The sequence below is a fragment of the Bos indicus genome, chromosome 10 (genome assembly GCF_029378745.1).
Source record: "Bos indicus isolate NIAB-ARS_2022 breed Sahiwal x Tharparkar chromosome 10, NIAB-ARS_B.indTharparkar_mat_pri_1.0, whole genome shotgun sequence".
Lineage (NCBI taxonomy): Eukaryota > Metazoa > Chordata > Mammalia > Artiodactyla > Bovidae > Bos > Bos indicus.
The window spans coordinates 60,515,809-60,538,622 of record NC_091769.1 but is presented as its reverse complement, the minus strand read 5'-3'; the positions used below and the strand labels follow the sequence as shown (position 1 = coordinate 60,538,622).

General features: G+C 36.6%; 1 protein-coding gene across 7 annotated transcripts in view; it reads left to right on the top strand.

Moving 5' to 3' along the window:
• DTWD1 (DTW domain containing 1) overlaps nucleotides 1–22,814 on the top strand; it is a 92,843-nt gene that overhangs the window by 307 nt on the left and 69,722 nt on the right. For 2 of the 7 annotated variants that reach the window (XM_070797576.1, XM_070797577.1), the window contains exons 2-5: nucleotides 4,315–4,633; nucleotides 7,160–7,303; nucleotides 9,515–9,764; nucleotides 15,078–15,753. In XM_070797576.1, the coding sequence (XP_070653677.1) occupies nucleotides 4,370–4,633; nucleotides 7,160–7,303; nucleotides 9,515–9,764; nucleotides 15,078–15,511 (1,092 nt within the window). In that variant the 5' untranslated portion in view covers nucleotides 4,315–4,369 and the 3' untranslated portion in view covers nucleotides 15,512–15,753. Of the gene's footprint in view, nucleotides 1–2; nucleotides 4,140–4,314; nucleotides 4,634–7,159; nucleotides 7,304–9,514; nucleotides 9,765–15,077; nucleotides 15,754–16,636; nucleotides 16,956–22,814 lie in introns of those variants that run through there. The other 5 variants (XM_070797580.1, XM_070797578.1, XM_019968858.2 and 2 more) reach the window with 5 other exon arrangements.

The following is a 22,814-nucleotide window of genomic DNA, read 5'->3' as shown; positions in this document are numbered from 1 at the left end:
GTCCCTGTGCGGCCGCTAGCATATTTAAAGTCTTGTGGGCCCTTTGGGGAAAGGGCGTCCATATTTTTCCTCAAAAAAAGTTTTTGTTTTTGTTTTACCCCTAACAACTATTTTCAGTGCAGTCTGGCCCAAGAAAAGTCTGTTCAGGCAAAGTTAGTCCACTAGGTACCCTATGTTTTATTTTTCAGTGTTTGAAGTGATTTGCGGGACACTGGTTATCACTGAAGGAGAAAATTAGTGCAGGCATAGTGTGCCATGCAGTGTATTTAAAGTATTTAGGTTATAAATAGGTAATAAGCAAAGAGGCTGCCCTTAAGTCTGAATTATTTCTTGGAAATGTAGGACAAGTCAGGAGGTTTATTAACACTGCGAGGTGCCAATTCCATGAAGTTGGATGATAAAATCACTGCTTGATTCAGAACCACAATATTTAAAATTTACTTCTCTCTAAACCCCAGTGTACTATGAAAAACTAAGGCAAGACAGTCTCTACCACAGGATGTGTGCTGTGTGTGTGTGGGGGGAGTGGTGGTGAGGAGGGCACAGGCTGTGAGCCTGTAGGAAAAAGGTGTTACCTTGAATCTTTAACAGTAGACCATTGGACCTGTACCTATGACCAGGTTCTTAAAAATAGGAAAATAAAATTTACGTGGGTTTTATTTGGTACTGTTACGATCCAAAGTACAGGATAAGGAGTTTATATAATGTTCCATTGCTGTGCTGTGTGATCACTCGTGTCCCACTCTCTGTGACCCCATGGACTGTAGCCTGCCAGGTTCCTCTGTCCATGGGACTGTCCAGGCAAGAATACTGGAGTGGGTTGCTATTTTCTCCTCCAGGGGATCTTTCTGACCCAAGAATTGAACTCCTGTCTCCTGCCTGGGGATGGGGGGTGGGGGTAGGAGTTAACTTATTTGTAGCTAGGAGTCTTTTGCTTTATTATTTTGGAAAAACAAGAAAAAAATCTGCTAGGCTGCAGATTACAGGTAAAGGTTGTCAGATACTTCAGTAGCAGTTGCATAGTGAATGCTTCTTTTTCATAATGGTTTTGATTTAGTTAAGTATTTGTTGAATTCCTCATTCTGGAATTGCAGAGTGAAGGATTCTACTCTTGGGGAGTTTACTACTACTAGGAAGGATAGCTTAACTAAAAGGTAACTCCAAATTAAAATACATTTTCCCGTGTTAAATATCTGGAACTAGTAATAAGCACATGAAAGCAAAGAGGTGAAGAGATTGCAATGGGCCATCTAGAATCCTGACTTTGAGACTAAAAATACAGGATTATATGCAAGGTAGAATTGGTACAACTTGATTGAGTAATTAATTTGTGTGGTAAAGAGGGTAGAAAGAGAAAAAAATTAATTTGTTTTCAACCCAAGTTGCAAAATGACAGGTGCATATCTAGGTAAAAATATTTGTTAGTTCCTTAGGAACGAAGTCTTTTTATGTTCTCAGTAACCCCCACAACTCCACTTGTATTTATCACACATATTTGATGTTAAGATGTATGCTCTGAAAGTTTTGAATCATTGTGTGTGCAATAAATGATTTGTACACATTAGAAACAGGTTGTTCATTAGATCAGGATGGATCCCTGGTTCATATGGTTTTAGAGACCTTTGGAGGGAGCTCCCCATGACTTAGAACGGCAGGCCTCCTCTGTAGCCACCTTATCTACATGTGAGAGTGTTTAGGGAAGGCAAGGCAGGGAGCCATAGACCTTTCCCTTGCACCGTCTCAGGGTGTTTGTGTTGTTTGATTTTTGTAGAGAAAGGACTTATAGGCTCTGCTAATTTGGGGCTTCCCTGTTGGCTCAGCTGGTGAAAAACCTGCCTGCCAATGCCGGAGATGCAAGAGATGTAGGTTCGATCCCTGGGTCAGGAAGACCTCCTAGAGAGGGTAATGGCAACCCACTCGAGTATTCTTGCTTGGGAAATCCTGTGGACAGAGGACCCTGGCGGGCTACAGTCCATGGGGTTGCAAAAGAGTTGGACACGTCTGAATGACTAAACAACAAAAAAATTCATTTAGCTATATGGACAGACTGCCAAGTGGAATCCATGAGGATTTTTCTGAGGCATCTCAGGAGGAGTGCGCTTTGAGGCTCCAGAAAAACTCACCAGCAGTTTTCCATTAAACGTCAAGCAACTGCATTGACTTTCATGACACCATTGGGAACTGCATAGTTCCCCACTAATGCTGGGCCCTATAGTGGCACATGCAAATCCCTGCATGGCTACTGGAATACCCAGGGAAGTGGAGTCAAATTGAATTAGACCACTCCAATTGCTTTTTTAGGATGAGCCCATGATCTGGATAACTCAAGACTATTGCAGCCTAAAAATGTTTTTAAGAACCTCAGGTAATTGTAGAACAAAGCCAAACCAAGAGGATTTAGGGACCAATTAGTTTCCTGAGTTCAGTGATGAGACCTCCATTGGCTTGTGAGAATTGACCTTTTGTTGGCCAGAGAAGGATTTGTGGCTCTGATTTCTGGAGACTAATAGGATCTCTTCCTAGATTTTTAAGCCTTCTCCTGTTCTCCGAATGACTTTTTGATCTTAGCCAAGATGTCTTTACCTAGATTTGTAGATGGACTCTAGAATCTAACCTGTAAACCATCTGAAATTGTGTGCAGAATACTGCATCTTTAAGTGCATTTACTAGAGAGAAGGTCAAAGACTCTCACGCAGTCTTAAAAGCATCTGAGCCTCAAGGAAAGGTAACAGCTTAATATCCTGCACTCTCCCAGTCATTGATGGCATACTGACAAAGATAAAAGTCATTTTTAGGAAGGTGATTTGGAGTAGAGGTCACATAATGTTTTCCATTCATGAGGCAGGAGGAGGGATGGGACAATCATTTTTAAATATCACTTTGTCCTAGCAACCCAAAATGTAAACCCTTACCTAATCAGTACACATCAAAAATATTTATTGTATTTTGGCTTTCCCCTTGGATAAATTTGGCAAGTGTATTTTACTTTTCCTTCAATGACCAACATCTTTTTTCTTTGCCTTTCTTTATTGGGTCCCAAGTCCCTGGCATTTACAATCTCTAAAAAACTCCTGATGACTGATTAAATTAGTATCACTAACTTCTTGTTAGTAAATTATATTGTGTATTATGTTCCACTGGACTCTTTGTTCACTTTCATTTTGGGAAACCACAAAAAGTTCCCTGTTTCTGTCACAGCATTTCTCCTCTCAGTGTTTGTACTTGAAGTGCCTGGAGTCTCATAGTTAAACACCACAATACCATAAGGCTTTAGGTTATGAGAATCATTTTACAGCTCTGGAATGCATATCAAATTAAGAGGGCCCCAGTCTCTTTTTCCCTCTAAGCATATTGTACTTACAAAGTATTTGAACAACAGTTTTGGCAACCATCATCCTCCTTTGAACGAAATATTTAAATGAGAAAGCCGTTTTACTATTTTATCTCTAGACCTGAAGACTGAATGGTGTATATTTTTGAAAGCAATATGAATTCTTAGAATGGGTGAACACTGATGTTACTCTGTAAAATTTAACATTTATAAGATTACACTTGAATCTTTATGTATATGCCTTTATATTTTTGTAGGCATATGTTTCACCTTTTGAGATATTTAAAAAATTATAATTGGTAGTGGATGCCTCTCATTTTAATGGATGTTTAGTTACATTTTTATGTGTGTTTTAATTTATGTTGGAGAGAATTACATCTTTTAGAACATAACCAACTAAATTTTACTGATTTCACCTTGTATTTTTTTCAAGGTTCAGACTGAGAATTGATGTCATGTCAGAGTGTAATTTGATGTCATATAATAACAAGTGAAAGTCAGAGCTTGCAGGGTTGAATACATTCCTGGCTGATACTAACATAAAAACATTACATTCCTAATATAGAGCCAAAGTACTGTTTCTGGAGCAAAAATAGTCACTGAGAAATAAAATGTTTGTACCTAAACTTTATATTTGAAATCATTTTGCTGGGAGACAACCTTCCTATTTTTATGGAGGGACTAGCTTTAAAGGGTCTTCCCTGGAGAATCCCAGGGATGGGGGAGCCTGGTGGGCTGCCGTCTGTGGGGTCGCACAGAGTCGGACACGACTGAAGCAACTTAGTAGCAGCAGCAGCAGCTTTAAAGGGTAATTTTTTTTAGTTTATTGCTTTTTAATATTATATCTTAAAGCATGCTAATCTAGTGGTTTAAAAACTTATTAACATTTGTTAGTAAATACTAAAGTCTGCACACAGTTGTGAATTAAACAGTGAGTGAAATGTTTTGTTTTTTATTTTGCCCCCCCCACTTTTTTTTTCTAGTGCATCTACAATATGTGTTTTAGAAATAAAAGTTAAACTTTGATTTGAATGAAAAATGTCTCTCAATACACCTGTATTTCTCAAAGAAAGGGAAGAAGATACTTCAAAATTTGTGGAAATACAGCAGTCACAAACTACATGCATAGCTGCAGAAGATCCTCTTCAAAACTTATGCTTAGCATCTCAAGATGTTCTTAAAAATGCTCAGCAAAATGGAAGATCAAAATGTCTCAAGTGTGGTGGTTCAAGAATGTTCTACTGCTATACATGTTACGTCCCAGTTGAAAATGTACCTGTTGAACAGATACCACATGTGAAGGTTGGTGAGAAATTTAATTGTTTGAAAGTAGAATTGATTTTAAAAACACATCTGATATATCCCTACTCTAATATAACTGATAAGCTTGATAAATGACATCATTATGAAAATTAATTAGAAAGTTTAATCCTATAGACCTGTAAACCTATTTTTCCCCCCTTGTTTCTAGAAAAAGAGACATACATTGCTGAAACACTTGCATATGAGATGAATACTGTTGTTTTTAATGAAATCAGTTACCTTTTAAAATAAATGATTATAATTCATTTACAGCATAGAAAAAATGTGGTATAAACATGAAAACTACAAGAGACAAGTTTACAGGCTGCATGAAGGAGCTTCAAAAACCACCTCAGGGCCTTGGACTGCCCTTGAGAAGAAAACATATTCTGAAGGAAGTAGGGTTGATATTTGCTTAGGCAGAATTGTGAGTTTAGCCTCATTCTATATGTGGAGATGGAGCACATGTCAGTGACCAAAACCAAACTAAACTGAAATTGAAAAGACTAAGGCCTGCTCATTGGGCTGTGTTACGGTGATTTAACGCCAGATTTAAACAAGTTGATTTGAATTGATTGCTTACCTTATACTTTTTGTTGCCTATCAAGACTACTTTTGTATAGATAAACGGTCTGTAGACCATCATGTCTCTGTAATCAAAGACTTAGTTACGTATATGTTAACTTGTCTAACAGTGACTCAAACTTTAAGTTAAATGGTTTATGAAATTTGACTGCTGCCTATTAGGACCTTAAAGAGACCAAATTCTACACATGCATTCATTAGAACTTGCCAATAAGAAAATAAGTTTAATGTGATGATAAGGTTCATTTAAATTTCAGGTAAGAACAATACTTTGAAACACTCATATTTTGTTACTTGAATTGCATTTTAGCTTACATGTTACCTTGGCAAGTCCATGATCTGCTTAGGGGTCTAAAATGGAAAGTTTACTGGCCAAGAATAAATAAGTATAGAATCCAGTAAGCTTTATAGTTACCTCAGAAAAACTAAGAGCTTGAGCACAATAATTCTTCTAAAGTCTGCATTGTTGTTCAGTCACTAAGTCTTGTTCGACTTTTTGCCACCCCAGGCTCCTCTGCCCTCTACTATCTCCTGGAGTTTGCTCAAATTCATGTCCATTGAGTTGGTGATGCTATCTAACCATCTCGTCCTCTGCTGCCCCCTTCTCCTTTATCTCCCTTATCCCATTATCCCCATCTCTCATATAAGAATGTCACATTTTGAAGTATAGTTTTGGAGGTATGAACAGAATCATTTCATCTTTTGTTTCTATCATAGCCACATAAAGAAAATATCCCATTGAAAGTTTTATCTTGATATATTTTGTTCAAAATGATTGGTGATTGGAATAATAAAAGTTAATAATATAGGGCTAATATTTTTGTAGAAATTTAATAATTGAGTATTGTTTTTTATTTATTTATTTATTTTTTCTTTTTTCTTATTATTTTTTTTTATTCAATTTTAATTAAAAAAAAAATTATACATGTGTTCCCCATCCTGAACCCTCCTCCCTCCTCCCTGTTCCTCTGTTCTAAAAAAACAAGATAGTTTTGTACTCCAGGCTAAATAGCTGTTGCCCCAGAGTAAATACCTAGAATGTTGCCTTTTAGTGTGGGCTGGGAGCTGGAACAGTACTTATCATAACAAATAAATCATTTGAACTCTACAGCGAAAAATCTGTCCTAGAGAGAGAATTTCTCATATGATGGGAGAGATATGACTTGGCTTCTGTTTTCATAGTCATGGCTGAAGGCAGCATTCATACAAGCATTATACAGAAAACTAAACCAAATAAGTCAGCAAAATAATAGAAAAATCTAACTCAAGAAATTTGCAAGACTATTATTTTTGCATGTAGATATGACATAATTCATAGTAATTAAATAATGAAACTAAGGAAAATAGGCAAAATGATTTTGAAAAGTTATTTTTTATATAGAGTATACCTCCTGGAACCATTCTGTTAACTCTTTTTCCAATTAGTAATTAATTTCACATGCTGAGAATCATGATGTTAACATTAAAAGATAATACCTTTGACCTCAAAAGATGTTTTGAGGAACAAAATTTTAACTTGAATTTTAGATCTAAAACTTTTGCCTGAGCTTATATTTCTTTTTAATATAAAATTAACAGACCTGAAAGTTTATAGGAATTATGTAAAATGTTCTTGACACAGATATTTGAATGCAAGGAATAGGACTCGGTCCAATGTGACAAATGAATATGACATTGGAACATTGCTATAAGAGTCTGTTAAATGAGTTGAAAATAGTTTTAGTACATGATTAACAGTATTGAGAAATAAATTTGTGTTTGCTTTATGACTTAACTAGTCTTAGTATTCTGTTCTAAAAAAGTATGACTTTCAAACTATAAGTGTATTTATAGGAACTTAGTGTGAGCTTGCTGTTTAAGCTTTAAAGACCATTTTTAATAACATAAAAATTAGAATTTTCTATTTGTTTTGTTCATTTTTCTTTTTTCTCTAAATTTTAGCTACCATTGAAGATTGACATCATTAAACATCCGAATGAAACAGATGGCAAAAGCACTGCTGTACATGCAAAACTCTTAGCACCTGAATTTGTAAATATTTATACATATCCGTGTATTCCAGAATATGAAGAAAAGGACCATGAAGTAGGCAGCTTATTTTTTTTTTTTACAGCTTTTCACATTGAATCTAAATATGAATTTTAAACTCCCTTGCCTTTCTAAACGTACTTGAACATAATTTAATATTTAATGGTCTTGGGTTAACCTTCTGTAGCCCTTAACAACATACAGTTTACTTCATTAGTATCTTAAAAGAGCAAATGATCCTAGATGTTAGGCTTTTTTGAGTCTGTCTTTCCACTTTTACTAGTTTGCGTTATTTCTTCCAATTTTTACTCTTTGCTAGTATTACTAGACCTGCTTTTACTTTTCTCCTTTTTCCATTCTTGTTCATACACTACACATAAAAACGCTAATTTGATACAAACTGAGAAACCAGATTACAAATGTTGAAATTTCTCCAGAAGAAAAAAAGAAAGACTAAGCTAGAAGGATTTTTAGAAATCCTTTCTAAATTAAAAGCTTTAGTACATGGCTTTTGTGATATTTATTTTGGCTACTGAGAGGCCTTCCTTGCTCATTTCTAGATTCTTAATGGATTTTCACCTAGTTGAAATGGTCACATTAGTGACAACAGGTCTTTACAGCTGGTCTTGTTGAAAAGTGATGTTGCTATAGATCTCAAAAAACTAGGCCTTGAATACTTCTGAAAGAAACATAAGCACCTCTAGGTCTCTTGGGAGAACATTTGTTGGTATGGTAAATCTAGAAACAAAAAATCAATGCATTCATTTGTTTAAGAAAAAACTAGGTAAGTTTTTCCTTTCCTATCAATATATTGTAATTTTTGGTTGAATTTATATAGAAAGTTGTGTTTGTAAATGATATCTGAGTTTGGGATCTAGGAATGTATTTGTATTTCCTTCTTTGATCAGCTAGATATCATGTCAGTTACATAGAACATAGTGTAGCTAGGTAATATAAAAAGACATGATGTGCTTATAATCTAAGAAAACTAAGAAGCCCTGAACTTTGCTAGTTGGGTATGGGGGAAAGGTAGGTGTGCATTGTGAGTGTTTGAAAAACCTTATAACATTGAAGTTTATAAATTTAAGATTTTAAATTTTAATATTTATTTTTCATATTAAAAATGATAATCTCCACTCAAAAATCTTTGGAAATACGGAAAAATATGGAGGATAAATACCCATGATTCTATCAACATTTATTCATTTAACAAATATTTGCTGGGTGCCTGCTTTGTGTTAGGAGTTGTTCATACCTTGGAGGTTCTACAGTATATAAGGTCTCAGTAAAAATATGCTGAAAGAAAGGAAGTACCATAATTCACTGAGTAGTTCCTTAACAGATTTTTAAAGTTTTCACTGTAATAAACATACTTTAACATATATTCTGGGTATTGTGTGTATGTTTAGAATTATTAAGATAAATTTCCATAATTGAAATCTCATTTGGCTAGAGAGTATGAATATTTCAGGACTCTTGACGTATATTGCCAGATGGCTTTCACAGAGTTACGTTATTTAAACTTGACATCAGTAATGGCTTTAAAAGCTTATTACACTGTTTCCTCCAGAGAAGGCAATGGCACCCTACTCCAGTACTCTTGCCTGGAGAATCCCATGGATTGAGGAGCCTGCTAGGCTGCAGTCCATGGGGTTGCTCAGAGTCAGAGACAAAAGCAACTTCACTTTCACTTTTCACTTTCATGCATTGGAGAAGGAGATGGCAACCCACTCCAGTGTTCTTGCCTGGAGAATCCCAGGGACGGGGCAGCCTGGTAGGCTACCGTCTATGGGGTCACACAGAGTTGGACACGACTGACGTGACATAGCAGCAGCAGCATACTGTTTCCTCACCAGCACTGGCTGTATCATTTGTTTTCTCTTTGCTTATTATATAGGTGAAGATGCTATTTAATTATCAAGCACTTTTCAATGGTTCTTTTACAAAGTACCCCATACTTTGCCTTTTATCTTATGAAACATTATAGAGTTTAGTTTTTTTATGTAAGGTACAATTAACCTGGTTTCCATCAATAAGTGAATAACTTATTTTAAAGTATAGAAGTATTTCTTGGTGGTATATTATGATTATAGGTTACTAGGAAAGAACCAAAAACTTTACCATATATGTATTAAAGAGGCACATATACTAAAACCTAATGCTTTTTTCTCAGATACTCAACATAGTTTTTCCTCTTGAAGTTTTAAGTCTGAATTTATTAATTTTGAAGATCATAGCACACTACTAACATAAGCTTCTTTGCTTTAGGTTGCACTTGTATTTCCTGGACCTAAGTCTGTTTCAGTAAAAGATATTTCTTTTCATCTGCAAAAAAAGAGTCAAAATAGCATTAGAGGCAAAAATGATGACCTTGATAAGCCATCCATTAAACGCAAGAAAACTGAAGAACCGGATTTGAATGACAGCAAGTGCAAAGACACAACACTGAAAAAAATTGTATTCATAGATAGCACCTGGAACCAAACAAACAAAATATTCACTGATGAGAGACTTCAAGGTAAATAAGAATAAAAATGTTGCATTTATTTTTTTGACTTCTCCTTCTCCCAACTTTCACAAACTTCAGACCTACTGATGCATTCAAGAAGAGTTGCATTGCCACCTTTGCTTTATTTTTTCTTCTCTATTATATGTATCTGTGTGTACTTAGATATGTATATTTTTGGTTGAACCATTTGAAAGTAAGTTGCAGGCTTTACAGCACATCACCCTTAAATATCTAAGTATACATCCTTAAGAATGGCGTAATTGCTATACCATTATCACTATAAGAAAGTTAGCAAAAGTTCTATAATCTTTAGTCCAAATTTACATTTCCCTAATTGACCCAAAAATATCTCTTGTAGCCTTTTTCCTCTGATACAGCATGTGAACTCAGATTCCATTTGGTTATTATGTCTCTTTAGTCTCTTTTAATGTAGAACAGTTCCCTGTTTTTGCGTTTTATGACTTGGGCTTGTGTGACGAGGACAGGTCAGTTGTCTGCTGGTTTTAATATTAGATTCAGTTTAAATATTTTTGTAAGGATACTTCAGATAAGGATAAATCCATGGTTGTCTACAAAAATTGTACTTTATATATGTTGTTTTGATATAATTAATAGTAGCATTCCCTTTCAGAAATGAAGCTGTTTAGGTGATTAGTTACCCTATTCGTAGCTAAAGTTGTATATATCAAATAAGAGGACATGGTGTACCTTTAATAGGTGATTAGTTACCCTATTCGTAGCTAAAATTGTATACATCAAATAAGAGGACATAGTGTACCTTTTTCTATTACTGCTGATAACGTTAATTCCTTGATTAAAGTGGTGATTGCCAGATCTCTCCATTATAAAGTTTATTTTCTTTGTTGAAATTACTAGTAATCTGTGGGGTAATACTTTTAAGACACTGAACTGTTTCCCAACTGCTTTTTACAAAGTGGTTTTAGTATTTATTGATATGTGTGTGTGTGTTAGTTGCTCAGTTGTGCCCGACTCTGTGACCCCACGGACTGTGGCCACCAGGCTCCTCTGTCCATGGAGTTCTTCAGGCAAGAATACTGGAGTGGGTAGCCATTCCCTTCTCCAGGGGGTCTTCCCGACCCAGGGTTTGAATCTGGTCTCTTGCATTGCTGACAGACTATTGCCTAAATCAGTAATTACATTAAGGATTACAAAATGATGATATTTTAATGTTATTATTTCCTCTACATTTGTTTGCTGGCATTCTTATGTAAAGATGAGCTTTTCTTTTTTTCTCTCCTTTTTCCTGTCTCTCCCACCACCTCTTTTTGGGATCATTGTGGTCTTTTCATTCAGTATATTATAATCTATCATGATTGTATTCTTTTTGATGCCCACATTGTCTAAAATTTTGCCATTGGGAACATTCAGGTCCTTTGTGGCATGGCCTCTTTAGTCTTTCTGGTACAACAAGCTGTCCCAAGTTCACTTGTACTTTTTTCCTGCCCCGGACCTAGAATTAATTGTTTGAAGGAACTATGGTTCTTTTAATGGGGAATGTTATTAGAAACCAAGATCTGATACATTTATTACTGCTTGTATATCATTGCTTCAGTGGACAGAGCCAAGAAAAATAAATAGCTATGTATTGAGTTCACATGAATAGTTCCAATTCAGATTTAACATTTCTTTCTTTTTTTTGTTTGTATATATTTCTTTAGAATGAAAAGCTTAGTTTCTAATAATTAAGGGTTTAAAGAGTTGCTTTACTTGCCCAAATAACACAACTAGTAATATGAAGAATATTACCTGTCTTGTTCGCTTGTTCCTTACTCAGTTCTTTAGGCTTTCTCAGTAGTTTTTTTTAAAAGCTTTGGGTTTATTTCTGGCTCTTTGGTGGTTTTATTTGTATACCATATATGATTAGAGAGCAGGAAAGTTACCCAGTTGGTTTTAAGCAGTTTCCAAATCAGTTTCAAACTGGAAGAGCTTCTCCTGGGCAGTTATTAAAAATGTACATCATGTAGAAAAGAAAGTGTATGGCACTTTTTGGAATCTTGTGTTAATTAGTCTCAAGCTTAAGTGAATGACAATACTAGATTTAACTCACTTAATTTATATAGTTTATACCCCTTCAAAACATACATGTTAGTAAGATTTCTTTGTCATTCTGCTTCTCTCTGATTGGGTGTATGTGTGTGAGAAAGATAGACAGAGACAAAGAAATGGTGTGTTTGTGTTCTTGTGTGTTTCTGTTCTTGTGTGTTTCTGTGTTTGGGAAGGGTGTATATATGGAGAGTGACTGCAAAAAGACGACAGAATAAGATTTGTAATCTTATTGCTAATGTTTGATTGATGAAACCCTAAAACCCTGCTCTTTGGAGTATTGCCTGCCATATTCCCTTGAACAGTTACAGTTGCACGTTACCCAGTTTGAAGATTTTTCCTGAGCCATTTTCTTTAAAGTACCTTATATGGTAATGGAAAGGATCGAATGAAGAACACAAGTGGTATTAACACTTGAAAAAAATTATAAAGGGGATTATTGAGGTACAATTTAAATCTGTTAAGCCTTTGTGCTTAAGGCTTCAAATCACATTTGGACAAAAGTTTTCTGTTATTCATTCTCAGATCACATAGAAAGTATCATATATTTCAGTTCTGTGCTACATCAGAATTTTAAATGGATTTCTTAATTCCTTCAAAATCATGAAATAAACAGATTTCTAGAGTCATTTTTTTCTGCATGTCCTACTTCAACCCCTGTCCCTTCTTGACTCCTCATTGCACCACAGGAACTGTTTAGGGCTCAGCATATTTATTATCTCTATATGTGTGTGAAATACCAGTTTCCAGATAAGCCAAGTTACTTCCACAAGAAACAACCCTTGTTTGTTATAAATCATTGCCGTTAGGTTTTAAAACATTTTATCATTTGATGGGATTAAGCTGAACAACTAACTCTAAATTTCTATTTAAACCCTCAAATGTACTGTATTAGAATGTTTCTGTTTCTCTTATTATGAATGCTGAGATTATGAATCCTCTTAACAATGTAACATACTCTTTTGCCAAACTTTACAGAGAAATAGCTGTGAATGTTTTACTGCTCTCAAAACAAAACATTTGAAGTCTGAGTGCCTAATTTAATCATGAAATGTAAGCCTGCAAGTGAAGAGTGGCATAATGTTCTTGAAGATTCATCATTGAAAGGCTTAGGGGAATGCATTGGGGAAGGATGGTGTCTTTTTGTTGGGGAAGGAGTCCAAATTACTAAAACTAGCATTCATCTCACTTCGATAAGTGGTGCTGGGAAAACTGAACGGCTGCATGTAAAAGAATGAAATTAAAATATTCTCTAATACCATATACAATAATAAACTCAAAATGGATTAAAGACATAAATGTAAGACAGATACTAGAAAACTCCTAGAGGAAAACATACGTGGTACACATATACAAACATACACACAATAGAATACTACTCAGCCATTAAAAAAGAATGAAATCTTGCCATTTGCAGTAACACGGATGGACTTGAAGGGCATTATGCTAAGTGACATAATGGAAAGACAAATATTGTATGATATCAGTTATATGTGAAATCTAAAAAAATACAAGGATATAATAAAAGAGATGCAGACTCACTGATGTAAAGAACAAGCTGCTGGAAACCAGTGAAGGAGGGGCAATATAGGGGTAGGAAAGTAAAAGGGACAAACTATAAAGTAAGCTATAAAGATGTATTGTATGGCACAGGGAATACAGCAAATATTTTATAATAACTATAAATGGGGTTGGAGAAGGCAATGACACCCCACTCCAGCACTCTTGCCTGGAAAATCCCAGGGACGGAGGAGCCTGGTAGGCTGCAGTCCATGGGGTCACTAAGAGTCGGACAGGACTCAGCGACTTCACTTTCACTTTTCACTTTCCTGCATTGGAGAAGGAAATGGCAACCCACTCCAGTGTTCTTGCCTGGAGAATCCCAGGGACAGGGGAGCCTCGTGGGCTGCTGTATATGGGGTCACACAGAGTTGGACACAACTGAAGCGACTTAGCAGCAGTAGCAGCAGCATAAATGGGGTATAACCTTTAAAAATTATGAATCGCTATGTTGTATACTTGTAACTTATATTGTACAACATACTTTCAATTAAAAAAAGATTTGCTTTTTTTAGATTATTAGTTTTGCTTTTTTTTTTTTTTGACTTGTAGTTTTCTCAGGACTCAAATTTTAAACTCGCCATTTTGTTTCTAAGATTGTAGCTATTGTTTACTCATTTTCACTACTGTGAATGTATGATTGTGTGAATATACTGAGGTTTATTCAGTCTTCTGTTGATGAAACAATTTATTTCTGGGTTTTGCTACAGCACTACAATGTGCTACTATTACACACAGTGCTACTATAAACATTCTTGCACATGTGCAGGCTTCCTCTAGGAAACATACCTAGAACTGGAATTGCTGTTTTGTTACGTATAAGAGTGTTCAGTCTTACAGGACGATGCCAACTATTTTCCAAAGTGTGGGTATGCAAGTTTATACTCCCATCATTAATGTGCAAGAATTCCTATCAGTTCATAATGCCTCCTACCATTGTGTCGTCAAATGTTGGATACTTGCCAATAGAGTGGGTATAATATGGTATCTGGTTGTAGTCATAATTTACCTTTCACTAATGACTAATTGGGTTGAGCATCATTTTGTTTGCTTATTTGGCCGTACAGTACTCTTGCCGGGAAAATCCCATGGACAGAGGAGCCTGGTGGGCTGCAGTCCATGAGGTCACTAAGAGTCGGACACGACTGAGCAACTTCACTTTGACTTTTCACTTTCATGCATTGGAGAAGGAAATGGCAACCCATTCCAGTATTCTTGCCTGGAGAATCCCAGGGACGGGGGAGCTTGGTGGGCTGCCCTCTGTGGGGTCGCACAGAGTCGGACACGACTGAAGCGACTTAGCAGCAGCAGCAGCAATCCTGTTCTGTGAAATATCTGTGTCCATTTTTCTAGTGTTTTGTTTTTCTTATTGATTTGTAGGAATTCTTTATATATTCTAGAATATATATACTTATGTTTTGAAATATCTTCATGCAGTCTCTGACTCATCTTCTAAATTTCTTTATGGTATCTTTTGAAGAACTGAAATTCTTAGTGTGGAATTTATCCATCTTTCATGTTTTAGCACTTTTTTTCCTTTTAAAAATCTCTCTATATATTTCACCATGACAAGGCTGTGATCCAAAAGATGCTTGCTTCTTGAAAGGAAAGCTATGATAAACCTAGACAGCATATTAAAAAGCAGAGACATCACTTTGCCAACAAAGGTCCATATAGTCAAAGCTATGATTTTTCTAGTAGTCATGTTCGGATGTGAGAGTTGGACCATAAAGAAGACTGAGTGCCAAAGAATCGATGCTTTTGAATTGTGGTGCTGGAGACTTTTGAGATTCCCTTGGACTGCAAGGAGATCAAAACAGTCAATCCTAATAATAATCCTAATAATAAAGGAAATCAATCCTGAATATGCATTGGAGTTACTGATACTGAAGCTGAAGTTCCAATACCTTGGCCACCTCATGCGAAGAGCCGACTTATTGGTAAAGATTCTGATGCTGGGAAAGATTGAGGGCAAAAGGAGAAGGGGGCAGCGGAGGATGAGATGGTTGGATGGCATCATCAACTCAATGAACATGAATTTGAGCAAACCCCATGAGATAGTGAATGACAGAGAAGCCTGGCATGCTGCAGTCCATGGGGTCACAAAGAGTAAGACACAACTTAGCAACTGAACAACAACAACAGATGTCAATTGTGTTTTTCCCTTTTCAATTATTATGCATGTAATTAATTTATTGTTTTTGTAGTATTGTGTTAACTAAGACCTTGAGTGCAGTATTGAACGGAAGCCTTGTGGAGGTCATTCCTATTGTGTTATATTCTGTTGATCATTGTCTTTTAAATGGCAGGTTTAGTCAGTTTATATTTGCTGTGAGTATTGATTTAGAATAAAATATGATTTTTTAAAAGCAAATTTTATTGTGAGTCTGAGTGTTGGTCTAAGGTGCTAAAAGCCTTCTGAGTTTGTTGACATCTGAGTTGTAAGAGATGAGAGTGAAAGTGAAAGTGGCTTAGTCATGTCCGTCTCTCTGTGACCTCATGGACTGTACAATTCATGGAATTCTCTAGGCCAGAATACTGGTGTAGAGCCTTTCCCTTCTCCAGGGGATCTTCCTAAACCAGGGATCGAACCCAGGTCTCCCACATTGCAGGCAGGTTCTTTACCAGCTGAGCCACAAGGGAAGCCCAAAAGATGAGAGTACTATTGTAAGATTTCATGAGTCATTTCCGCTTTAAATATTTAGGAGCACAGCATTAGCTGACTGTGTCCCCAAGGCTCTGAAACACAGATGTGACAGCTAATGAAACAGCTCTAGATACTCTATACATGAAGAGAGAGCCAAAAAGTGATCATCCAGTAGCTTTAACAGTATTAAGAACCGTTAACCTGCCGATCTGGTCTCAGTGAGTTTCAGAATGAATGATGTCTTAAAAATGTCAATTTATCAAGGAAATGAAACTCTTCTGAAAATTGGTGAACTTAGTCCTGTCACAGGTTAAAGTGGAAAAAGACATTGGTAAATAGATGACAGAGATGACCATCTTAAATGTTAACCACTTGTAACCCATTGGTGTAAGGTCTGAGACTTATAGATAACTGTCATGGATAATATTTCATCCTGTGTTTTGTATTGCTTCTGTATATATCTTAATACATTTGAGAAAATACCCTGTTTGGAATTGGGATTGAAGAAGTCTAAAAAAAGAATCCTTAAAATAATTAAGGGAAATCATTATTGTACCATACTCTGTGGTTAACAAGAAATACCTATATATTTCTTATTTGTTTTTGGCAGGGTTGCTACAAGTTGAGTTGAAAACAAGAAAAACTTGCTTTTGGCGCCATCAAAAAGGAAAGCCAGATACCTTCCTTTCCACAATTGAAGCCATTTACTACTTTTTGGTAGACTATCATACTGATATATTAAAAGAGAAATACAAAGGACAATATGATAATCTTTTATTTTTCTACTCTTTTATGCACCAGTTGATAAAGAATGCCAAGTGCCCTGGAGACAAGGAAACAAGAAAACTTACCCATTAGTTTTTTCAAAAAAGTTACTTATGTAATTTTATTTTGCTAAAATCAATAAAATTATAATTGTGCTTTGTTTATTCCTAGGAAATATTCATGTGTAATGTCGGTAAGACCACTTGAAAAAGTAAGGTTTTATTTATTTTACTTCATATTTTTTAAAATGAAGATATTTCTAAGGGAATTTTCAGAGATAGTGTTGACCGAAAAATTCATTTCAGAATTCACTTGCTCAAGTTTGGCAGATCTAAATTTTATTACTATATTTTAATATAATAATGTGTTATTTTATATCTATGTGATGTAATTAGATATTTCTTTAGAGATCTTCATATCTTTCCACCTATACTCACAGAATCTCCTCAAGTAATTTGCTCAAGGTTGATGGCAAACCTGGGCAGAACTAGAATTGTAGCTCCAGTCCATAGGGCTGTTTCTTTTAAGTCCATATTGCCTGTGATGGACTTTTTTTTTTTTTTTTTTTAATCTGCATCTTTTTTAAGGAGGAATTGTTAATAATCACATCCTGTCTTAGGGATGGACATATGACCCAGGTTAGCAAGCAAAATGTCTAGTGATTGATCCAGGATAAGTACATGTTTCCTTTTTGATAAGTAATATGAATGTTCAAGGAAGTAGGGACTGTTTTTCTTAAAGCAGTATGGTTCACTGGTTAAAAGCATGGCCTCTAGAGCTAGACTACAGACTCTAGGGCTAGACTATCTAAATCTAAATCTCAGTTTTCATTTTCCACCTACCAGTCACTTGTCAGTTTCTTGATTACTGAAGAGACCAGTAATACGGTAGGTATTTTAGGATGATACTGAGGTTTAGCTGAGTGAATGTATCTATGGGGCTTTCAGTAGCACCTGGCATATAGTAAGTGCTATACATGTGTTTATTCTTTTTGTTTTATGAAATTGTGAACTAAGCATGATGTATATAACCCTAGAGCTACTGGTGACATCTCTGCTGCAGGTGGCAAAACTTTGCCTTAGAATGAAGCCAGCAAAAGAAACAGTGGAGAGATAAAAAGACTTGAGTCCTGAGGACATCATTTAATCATCTAATCTAGCTGCTTGTGAATGGAGCCCTACTGTGCTGAATACCTTCTATTTGCCCTCTGGATCTGCCTTTCAGTCTTCCCATTCTGCTCTTTGCTCTGTGAGGTAGGTCCCCTTGTCCATTGGCTTTTGGTTGGGATCAGCAAACAGGACCAGCAGTAGGTTGAAAGTTGAAAATGAAATTGTGTTGTTTATCTCCTTGGCTGCTTTGCTGCCAGGTCACCATGGGTGGCTGTGTCCCTTTCCTGAAGGTCATCTTACCAGGCATCCTTTTCCCAGCAGTTATTCCAGTTCATTTCAGACCCATGCTTCCTCCTTTTACCCCTTTTCATTTATGTAGTAAGGTCTCCTAGGTGTTCTAGCCCGAAAGTAGGTCATTTACACCTTGGTTTTCCTAAACTCTGCCTGTACCTTTGTAAATAGTGATTTTTGTATGCTGTTCAGTCACTAAGTTGTATCTGACTCGTTTCCAGCACCACAGACTGTAGCCCGTTAGGCTTCCTTGTCCATGGGATTTCCCAGACAGAAATAGAGTGGGTTGCCGTTTCCTTCTCCAAGGGAATCTTCCTGACCCAGGGATTGAACCTTCATCTCCTGCAGCTTCTGCACTGGTGGATGAATTCTTTACCACTGAGCCACAAGGGAGGTATTTTTCTCAAAAGTCCCCACTTGAAGTTGTCCTCTTTATAGGATATTGACTATTAGATTTCACCCACGTGAGTGCTAGAAATAGTAATACATTCGCCGAAGTACACTCAATGGGACATGTGTTTTATGGGGGGAAAAAAAAAAAGTTGCAGGTAAAATTTGTTTGCTGCACTTTATATCCCCCTCTTAGAGATTCAAAAGGCACAGCATGAAAGTGCTGAAAAGTCCTGCAATAAACATTTTGAACTTCAAGTTAGTATTTCTTAAACTTTTTTTGAATAAGGAGTGCCTACTAACATACTGTGAACATAGATCTTTTGAAACATTGTAATTTAGAGCAGTCCCTAATTAATTTATCTGTGGCAGTTGAGGCCTAATGAGATTAAGTAACTTGTCCATAGGATCACACAACTAGTTAGTGGCAGAATCCTGTCTAGAATCTGGGACTTATGATTTGGGTCAGTGAGGTCACCATTTTATTACACTCTTCATTAAAAGGAATGTGGCTTATATAAAGTTTGAACATTATTGGCCCCAATAGTCTTAGCCAAATAAACTATCTGACTTGCCTATTAGTTAATAAGCAATAACTGACTAGCAGTTATTTTACAAGAATGGAATTAAAATGGATTTCTTCATGCTTAGGACTTGGCCCTGGGAACAGAGGAAGGCCTGAATTGATTTAAGCAGGGCCAAAGTTGGATTTCTCTGGGCTAAATTTGAGCTTTCCCGAGCCAAAATCTATTGCCTTTTGACAAAATATAATTGTTAAAAGGGAGAAGGGAAAAAAAACTCTCTTGCTCCTTATAGCTGTCTTAAGAAAGACAGCCCACATACTCCATAAGAGCCTAATTTATAGCTAAATCCAGAAAAATCTTAAATTCTAACCCCCAAACAATAATAGTACCTGTTGAACAATGAATTGTCTATACTTGTCTTGTTTTTCTTTGGTCTGAGGGACTGTAAAAGCCACCCTAATTCTTTACTCCTCCCTGTATTCATGGAGTTTTTTTCATCTTCCTTTGAAGTGCGTTCTCAAGTACTTTCTGGCCCGTATGTGTTTCCAAACATCTAGTGTATTCCCACTTTTGTGCTACTGCTGTCGCCAAAAGCACGTACATGTCTGGCTTAGCTTCCTAGAGGGTGAGACACGCATGAAGCAGAGCCAAATTACCCTGGTCACCCTACCTGAATCCAGTCTTAGACTGGCTAGTAGCCAGTCAACCCACAGGTATGTGAACCATCCCAGCCAAGATCAGTAGAACCTGACACCTATCCGATTATAGATGTGTAAGCAAGGGATGTCCATTGTTATGCCTCTGAAACTTTATAGCTATTATTTTACAGCATTATGTATTTACAGCAATAGATATCTCATCTTTGAATATAGTATCTGACACATCTTTCTCAAGTGGCTTCTCACCTTCTTGGCCTCACTGTTTCCTAGGCCACCAACTACCTTGCCATAGCTGTCACCCTATATAGTGACACTGTGTACTAGCAGGCTGGAGTGATTGCTCTGCCTCAGCTAGCCACATGCTCAGAATCTCTGGCCCATCCGAACACGTCTGGACTCAAGGAAGCATCATGCCACAGGGTTAACCCCAGTGATTGTCAAAAGGGTTAGATGATGCAATCTGGGAGAGCCAATTGTCTGCAAGACTTGGATCAATGCACTAGAAGAAGCTGTTACACAAATTCCTATCCTTTTTCGTGGACTATTTTGAGACACAGTTTTTCACCCTCTTGCCCAGAGTATGTACCATGTAGCTAAGCAACTGCACTGGCCAAAATATCAGCAATGTCTCTTCATGACTTAAATCATGAACCAGAAATGAAATACTGTTTGGTTTATCAATTTGCATTTGCTTCCAGTCCTTGTTAGCCTTACATCTTTACTCTGACCAGCCTGGATTGCCTCTTCTAATAAAGTAATAGATTTAATTTGTGCCTCAGGCTCTCTTTTCTAGAGAAGCCAGGTGATGAGGAAAGCAGATTAAAGTATTGCATGAATGAAGAGGTTTAATAAAGTAATTGGGGTTCTCCCAAATATGGGGTCTGCTGGGGGGTGAAGGTCTAGAAAACTTCAGTGGAAGTGGATTACAGAAACATTCATTAACTAGTTCAGCCTGAGATGCTCCAGGTACTCACAGCTTAGTTTGTAGAAATGTGCATGTATTGAACATAGCAGTCTTCTGATTTCCTTAATCTTTCTAGTAGCCCTTTGATTTCAGTTGAAAGGCATCTCTTTAATCCCTTCAGAGGTTGTACAAAATGAGTGTATAGTTACACCCTTTACTTGTCTTTCCCATGTGTATGCATGTGTGCTCAGTCACTCAGTTATGTCTGATTGTAGCCACGTGGACTGTAGCATTCCATGCTCCTCTGTCCACTGGATTTTCCCGGCAAGAATACTGGAATGGATTGCCATTCCCTATTCTGGGGGATCTTCCTAGGGATTGGACCCGCATCTACTGCAGTGGCAAGCGATTTTTTTACCTTGAGACCATGGTGATGGCAATACCCTGAATTTGGTCTTTGTCCTAAAGCTATATTTAATGATTCAGCATTTGATTTGGTGAAAACAGTTTCATTTTCCAGCCTAGACTCTATATTCCCTTTTAGTAATATTTGTATAGCCACTTCCTTATGTTTGAATTCGTCTTTCTGTTAGAATACCTTATAAATTGCAGTTCATAGCAGCCAGCTTATTCTTTCAAAATTCTGCTTCTAAGTCTCACTTGATGCCATGAGTGAATTAGGTACATTTTCTGTCTTCTGTTACTGCTAGTGATAATTTTACCAAATTTTTGCCTCCAAATGCTGACAGAAGACCCTTAGTGAAGAGTTTGGCCAAACTCTTAGTAAGCCTGCAATGAAGACCACCAGCCAAAAATCACCACTCATCAATAACACTTAGTGAAAGCCTCCAAATTAGAAAGAGGGGCCCAGTTAACAAGGAGGGGAGGAATCCAAAGGAAACAGAGAATGAAAGGAAAACTAAATATCTTGGTTTTTTTTTTTTTTTTTTTTTTTTTAGTCCCTAAGCACGAGATCACTCTCTAATTATACATAGAATCCAATTCTGTCAGAACAGTCCCAATAAGGAAGACTAGTGAAGGCAAATTCCATGATTGGACACATTTCTTAAAAAAAAAAAAGTACATTGTATTCACAGGACATGAATGGGATAGTGTGAAAAAGAACCAGCAATAGACAAGATTCTGTAAATTAAAAATGTGCTTGCTGAAGTAAAAAGTCAATACAAGAGTTGGAGAACAAAATATGACATAATGAATAGAAAATTGTAAATTCCAAGTAAAAGTCCAACCTTAGTTTAAAGTGGCAATTGAAACTATAGGCTACCTGTTACATTGTATTTAATGAAAACCTTGAAGGGAAAGACATTTACTGATAGTGTGTATACTTAACAACAACCATTTGTTGTTAAGGAGAAAGTTAGGGATTATTTGTTTATACCAGTTACCATAAATTCACAAAAAAGAAAGATTATTAGCTAGGTGGAATGAGTCTGTTCATACACCTAATCTATTAATTTACACGGACACTGCATATTCATGTTGAGTTTTTAGTGGGGTTGCTGAGATGGACCAAAGCGCTACTCCACATTGTTTTTAACCATGTTTCTTTTTTTTAGACTTGAGAGAATAAAGATTTGAGAGAATAGCATAGAAACATGTATGTTACCAATATGTAAAATAGGTGACCAGTCCAAGCTCGATGCATGAAACAGGGCAGTCAAAGTCAGTGCACTGGGACAACCCAGAGGGATGGGGTGGGGAGGGAGGTGGGATGGGGGTTTGAGATGGGGGGAAACATGTATACCCATGGCTGATTCATGTCAATGTATGGCAAAAACCACAATATTGTAAATAAATTTTCTTTCTTTTAAATGGAGGATAATTACAGTATTATGATAGTTTTTTATATACATCAACATGAATCGGACCCAGATATACATATGTCCCCCCCATCCTGAAACCCCCCTCCCCTTTTCCTCCCTACCCTATCCCTCTGGGTTGTCCCAGAGCACTGGCTTTGGCTGCCCTGTTTCATGCATTGAACTTGGACTGGTCATCTGTTTTACATATGGTAATGTACATGTTTCAATGCTGTTCTCAAATTATCCCACCCTTGCCTTCTCCCACTGAGTCCAAAAGTCTGTTCTTTACATCTGTGTCTCCTTTGCTACCTACCCTGCATGAA